The sequence below is a fragment of the Orycteropus afer genome, unplaced genomic scaffold, assembly GCF_000298275.1.
Source record: "Orycteropus afer afer isolate SDZICR_OR568_19922 unplaced genomic scaffold, OryAfe1.0 scaffold00022, whole genome shotgun sequence".
In the NCBI taxonomy this organism is placed as follows: Eukaryota; Metazoa; Chordata; class Mammalia; order Tubulidentata; family Orycteropodidae; genus Orycteropus; species Orycteropus afer.
This window is the reverse complement of record NW_006921609.1, coordinates 1972930-1979688: the sequence shown is the minus strand read 5'-3', so window position 1 is coordinate 1979688 and position 6759 is coordinate 1972930. Positions and strand designations below refer to the sequence as shown.

General features: G+C 35.4%; 1 protein-coding gene across 1 annotated transcript in view; it reads left to right on the top strand.

Annotated features, from left to right (window-relative positions):
• CHODL (chondrolectin) overlaps positions 1-2661 on the top strand; it is a 35632-nt gene extending 32971 nt beyond the window's left edge. Inside the window, exon 6 of the mRNA XM_007934895.2 lies at positions 2577-2661. Within this exon, the coding sequence (XP_007933086.1) occupies positions 2577-2661 (85 nt within the window). The remainder of the gene's footprint in view (positions 1-2576) is intronic.
• Positions 2662-6759: the final 4098 nt, after the last annotated feature.

The following is a 6759-nucleotide window of genomic DNA, read 5'->3' as shown; positions in this document are numbered from 1 at the left end:
TTTTGCTACTTCCTTCAGTGAAGCTTTGACTTCTTCCTTCAGTACCATTGGTTCTTGATCATATGCCACCTCCTGAAATGGATGAACATCGACCAATTCTTTTTGGTACAGTGACTCTGTGTATTCCTTCCATGTTCTTTTGATGTTTCCTGCATCATTCAACATATTGCCCTTAGAATCTTTGTATATTGCAACTAGAGGTTTAAATTTCCTCTTTAGTTCTTTCAGATTGAGAAATGCTGAGCATGTTCTTCCTTTTTGGCTTTCCAATTCCATGCTTTTGCACATTTCATTATAATAATTGACTTGTTTTCTTGAGCTGCTCTTTGAGATGTTCTGTTTAGCTTTTTGATCTTGTCAATTCTTCCATTTGCTTTAGCTACTTTCCACTCAAGGGCAAGTTTCAGAGTCTCTTCTGACATCCATTTTGATTTTTTCTTCCTTTCCTGTTTTTTTAATGACCTCTTGGTTTCTTCTTGGATGATGTTCTTGATGTCATCCCATAATTCCTCTGGTTTTCAGTCATTAGTGTTCAATGCCTCAAATCTATTCTTTAAATGATTTCTAAATAGAGGAAGGATATTTTCAAGGTCATATTTTGGCTCTCATGCACTTGTTTTAGTTGTCTTGAATTTCAACTTGAACTTGCAAATGAGCAGTTGATGGTCTGTTCCACAATCAGCTCCTGGTCATCCTTGTTTTGGCTGAGGATATTGAGCTTCTCCATCACCTCTTGCCACAGATGCAGTCAATCTGATTCCTGTGTACTCCATCTGGTGAAGTCCACATGTATAGTGGCCATTTGTGTTGGTGAAAAAGGTATTTGCAATGAGTAAGTTGTTGGTCTTGCAAAATTCTATCATGCAATCTCCAGCATTATTTCTTTCTTCAAGGCCAATTTTTCCAACTACCAGTTATTCTTCTTTCTTTCCAACTTTTGCATTCCAGTCATCAGTGATAATCAGCACCTCTTGATTGCACGTTTGGTCAATTTAAGACTGCAGAAGTTGGTAAAAATCTTCAATTCCTCATCTTTGGCTTTGGTGGTTGGTGTGTAAATTTCAGTAATAGAGTATTAACTGACTTTTCTTGCAAGCATATGGATATTATTCTATCACTGACAGCATTGTACTTCAGGATAGATCTTGAAACATCCTTTGTGATGATGAATGCCACACCATTTCTCTTCAATTTCCCATTGCCAGCATAGTAGATCATATGGTTTTCTGATTCAATATGGCCGAAAATGGTCCATTTGTGCTCACTAATGCCTAGGATATCAATCTTTATGAATTCCATTTCATTTTTGACAACTTCCAGTTTTCCTAGATTCATACTTCATACATTCTATGTTCTAATTATCAATGGATGTTTGCAGCTGTTCCTTCTCATATCGAGTCATACCACTTCAGCAAATGGAGGCCCCAAAAGCCCACTTTATTCATATCGGTAAGGTAGGCTCAATACGATGAGTCAGCTCTTTCCAAGTCATATTTTGAGTGCTTTCTGACCTGAGGGGCTCATCTTCTAGTACTGCATCAGACAATGTTTCTGGGCTATTCAAAACACTTCCCAGTAATACATCAGACAGTGTTTGATAGCATTCATAAAGTTTTCACTGGGCAATTCTTTGAGAAGTGCATGTCCTCTTTCTTCTTCTGAGTCTGTCTCAGTCTGGAAGCTCCACCAAAATGGCTCCACCGTGGGCCCTGCTGACACAGCCTCCAGGCTCATAGCAACACACAAGCCACCACAGTACAAAAAACTGACAGAGAAGTTCTTCCCCCTTAGCTGTTCCAACTGCTCCACGCATTTTCTGGGCTACCCTCTCCTGTTTCTGCTGGCCCTGTCTGCTGTTGCTCCCTGCCGCCTGGGGACTGTCCCCCACCCTGCCTTACCTTTTCCAGCCTCCAGCCCTGTCTTAACTAGAAAGAACCAAAATCAAATTCACTGCCATCCAGTTGATTCTGACTCATAGTGACCCCCTTTGAGTTTTCAAGGCAGTGAATCACTATGGAAGTAGATTGCTCAGTCTTCCTTGTGTGGAGTGGCTAGTGGATTTGAACCACTAACCTTCTGGTTAGCGATCAAATGCCTTAGGTATTACACCACCAGAGTGCCTTAAACTTTAAATTTGTTGTTGTTGTTATTATGTACCATCGAGTCAGACCTGACTCATAGTGACCCCTCCTTGGGTTTCCAAGGCAGTATCACTATGGAAATAGATTGCCCAACCTTCCTTCCAAGGGATGGCTGGTGGGTTTGAACTGCCAGCCTTCTGGTTAGCAGTCAAGTGCCTTAGGTACTATGCTACCAGAGCTCCAAACTTTAAACTATGAAGGGTCAAGTAGAGAAAGCTACATCATATTTTTTTCATCATTTCATAGGAACTCTATACCATCTTCATAAACCACAATACATAGAATTTTTTTGTAGGAACAAAAAAGAAAATATGCTGGTAAGAAGAGAAGGACCCTATTATAGATAAGGATCTGAGATATCTCCATTTGGACCAATATATGCCTAGTTTTATTGAAGTGCACTAGATTAAAACTGCTTCTTCTTATGTTTTTCAGTAAAGGAAGAACAAAAACTAGTCCAAACCAGTCCACATTGTGGATTTCCAAGAGCACCAGAAAGGACAGTAGCATGGAAGTATAATTAGTTGTTGACTTGACTCCAGAAAAGAAAATCAGAGTTTTATAAATCTGTATTTCTATAAGGAATGGCATAAGAACATTAGCTTGGAATGGCTTGAAATATCAATGGATTTGCAAGATGAACTGTAAGCTCTCCCTTCACACAAATATTAAAATAATTTTTATATGTTTATTATTTCATTTATAAGATATGCTGTGCTTAAAAAAGGAGTGAGACATGCTTATTTTGCTGAAAGATGCACTCAAACTTCAAGTCAATGGAATGGACCATGCAGTTAAAATTGCTTTCAACACATCAGGAGTATGTGTGTGTTGGAAGCAGTTATTTTTATTTCTTTCACCTTTCATAACTTGTGATCTAGTTAATGTAATGTAGATTGTATTGAAATTTGCAGTGAGCAAAATATTTTACCTTTGCGTGTTTGATAAAAATGGACTGTTCTACTATTTATTTTTATGGTTTTTCATTTTTCAATACATATTGTTTTGATTAAACAAATTTGTCACTGTTGTCATCTGAATTTACTCATTCACTAATGTATTACCATGAAGGAAAGGTCATTGTTTTTTTCTTTTTTAAATAAATAGCTCATCTTCTTTTACTTTTTCTGCTTTTTGTCAGACAATGTTTAGGAAATCTCTTCAGAAATAAGAAACTTTTTCATTAACTGTGCTATAAATTTATTCAAATATTTTACTTAGAGGCAAGAATTGTCTAATTTCAATTGTGCAAGACATGTGCCTTATAACTATTTTTAGTTTAAAATTCAACAGATTTTGTAATAAAATAACTTTATTAATAGTTATGTAAACAATAAATACACTCAATTTAGAACAAAAAATATGTGGCATATACAATATAAATCATATGTCTTCACATGTTGCCTATGTACACACAAGTAGGTCTCCAAGAGCTCTGAAACTGATGTGGTCTCTCCCTTACCATAAAACAAAGATGTTTTTTGGAGTCTGGGATTAGCACTGGAGGCAGATACCTGCAGAAGTGGCCTAAAGATTTCCCTTGCTACATTTATCCTCTGTTAGCGTGTATAAATGTTCTGGATTTGGGACCAGGTGAGTGAAGGAAATTACTCTGACATTTCAGCAAGGAACCTATGAATTAGTGTGAAAATGGCTTGAAGGTGATCAGTGATTGGGTTTAGTTGACAAGAACTTAGCTGGGAGAGAAAACAGGGGCTTCCTTCTGTCTTCTAGTTTTTTCAATGTTTGTGACTTCTTCTCAAGATAGAGTTGTAACAATGTGTTCTTCAAAAGTCCCTGTGCTGCTTTTAACCAAATAAAATAATTCTTGTTTCTGAAGAATAATCATTGGTGTTGTTTAAATCTCTTAAAGGAATAAAATACAGATATATATGGCTCAGTACATGAAGAGGAAAACAAATCACTGTTTAAGTGTTTTAAGAATACAAGTTGTGGTTATAGAATGCTTGAAACGTAACCTTTTCTCTGTCAATTTTTTTCAGTTAAATAATAAAGTGCTTTCATTAATCCATTTCACCACTAGAGTTGATTGGCAAAACTAAAATGAAAAATAGAAATTAGAAGGCACTGACCCTTATTCAGCTGCTTAGAGACTAAAAGAATGGGCAGCTGCACTCTAAACTTAAATCTGCCCATATTTGGCAGTCTTCTTTCTTCTCTCAGCTACTCATCCTTCTGGGCAGAAAGGGAGACCAGCTGCCCCCAGCCTGCCACCACATAGTCCCTTCTTTAGTCAGGATTTGACAGAGGGGAGACTCAGTTTTCTCATTTGCTCATGCCACCAAGGATTACAAAATTTCCAAGGCAGAAGTAGCAAAGCAATGTGGAAGAGCCTTGGTTTTGCCCTTTATCTTTTTCCAGGCCTGGACAACTCTTCTGGTATCAGTTACTAAATCCATAAAGTGACTAGAAGTGGTATCTATTCTCATAGAAGATGGTGGTGATGTTGATCAAAGACTTTCTAAACAAATAGCTGACCTTTGGAAACTAAAAAGGAGATGCATTATTTACTGTGTTTGTATTTTCAAAAGTTTTTTTGAACATACTTTTAATATATGTTTGGAAATGCAACTGAAATATAGAACACTCATTATAAAGTAAAAACAATACAGCCTACATGTGTTGCTCCATTCCTCCTGTTACAGCCAGGTCACTGGAAGAGTCTTTAAATATATAATAGACTGTTTGGGGACTGCTAATTTTTGCCTTAGGAATAAATTCCATTATTTGTTGATTTAGAACTTGTGGTCCTCAATCATTTGGCCATACCATCTTAATGTAACATTTTCCCTTTCTGTGACTATTCCTCAGCAAGTCTTTAGGACAATCTATGGTTTTCTATTGTTCCCTCTCCTTGAACTTTCAAATTCACTCTTGCCAGCATGATGGTCTCCAATGCCCACTTTGATCCATCCATCATTCATTCATCATTGTTTCCAGACATAGTTAAAATCTGGTTTCATAAGGCCAAACCACACAGATTAGTCTAAGCTTTCAAGTACTTTACATCTTACTCTGTCTTCCATTAGTTTGGCCTATATGGACACATACTTGAGCTCTAGTGACTCAGTGGTTAAAGCGCTTGGCTGCTAACAGGAAAGTTTGATTGTTTGAACCCAGCAATCCCTCTGTGGGAGAAAGGTGTTTGTTTCTGTGAAGATTACAGTCTTGTGAACCCTATAAAAACCAAAAACAAACCCACTGCCATTGAGTCAATTCTGATTCATAGCAACCCCCATTGGGTTTCCAAGGCAGTGAATCTTTATGAAAGTAGATCTCTCCATCTTCCGTCCACGTGTGAAACCTATAGGGCAGTTCTACTCTGTTGTATAGGGTTGCTATGAGTGAGAAATCGACTTGAAGGCAATGGGTTTGATATGGTTTTGGGACACATGCACAAGGGTATGTTTTTTGTTTGTTTTTTAAACATTATAAATAAAAAGACATTAAGTTTGTCTCCTCAAATAAATTGACAGTTTCTTTGTGATAAGCTGAATTAAGGTTTACACTTACTCTGGAAATGATCCCAGAGATTAAAGCAGTGAGACAAATTCATTTATTACACATTTTTGCCATCTAATGGACAATTCATCTGTGTCTAAATAAGTTTTGCAATTTTAGAAATATCCACTGTAACACACATAAATCGAGAGAAACTTTTGTAATAGTTGGATTTCTTTGATGTGTCTGAGGATCTTGTTTTGAGACTTAAAAATGCCATCTTGAAAATAATGGATAGTCAGAATAATCCGAGTTTTAAAAATCCAATAAAAATGGCAGTATCAGTTAATTTACCTTTTATTTTGATGCTAGACTTTAGCTTGCTTATTGTCTATTTAGATCATTTGAGAGGAATGTACAGTCAGTTTGGTCCAGGCACTGTGACTAAGTTTAGAATAAATATATTTTATAAGTGAGGAAGATATTCTAGGTATACTCAATTTGAAATGAAATATTTTTGGATAGAGAAATTATTGGGATTCTGATAATAGCAAGCAAGGTAAGCCATAGATAATTTAGAACAATTTATTTCAAATAGTAGCATGCTATGGGCTAAACAATTTATTTTACTTTTTCTAATTTTACTCAACTTTCTTAAGTATATGTTTATCAGAAATGGTGTAGTTAGATAATGGGAAACCAATAATTTTATTAAAGGAGATATGCTATATGTATCATGAAAAGTGTATGGAAAAGAAAAATTATTCCATATTGTAGTATTTAGAAAAATCAAAAACTCACAAATAACATTGATTTTAGTTCTCTTAAGTAGAATCAACTTTTCAATGTTAAATTAAAAAATCTGATTTTGAAAACTTAACATTTCAATTGAGATAGGCAACTTTATAAGGTGATTTTTAGTGCTAGGAACACATGTGCTTAAATAATATTTATTTGAATAAGAGAAAATGATTAAAAATATTAGCAAAGGCAATGATATCTGAAAAAGAATAGCTTTCACAATAAAATAAAAATGCAAATATTTATATTGTGAACGTTAATTTAATTTGTTTGTTTTTCTAACATTTTAATGGTTTAGGTAAGAATAAAAGTTTTAGTAACTTTTTCTTTCTTTCTTTTCTTTTTTTTTTTTTTT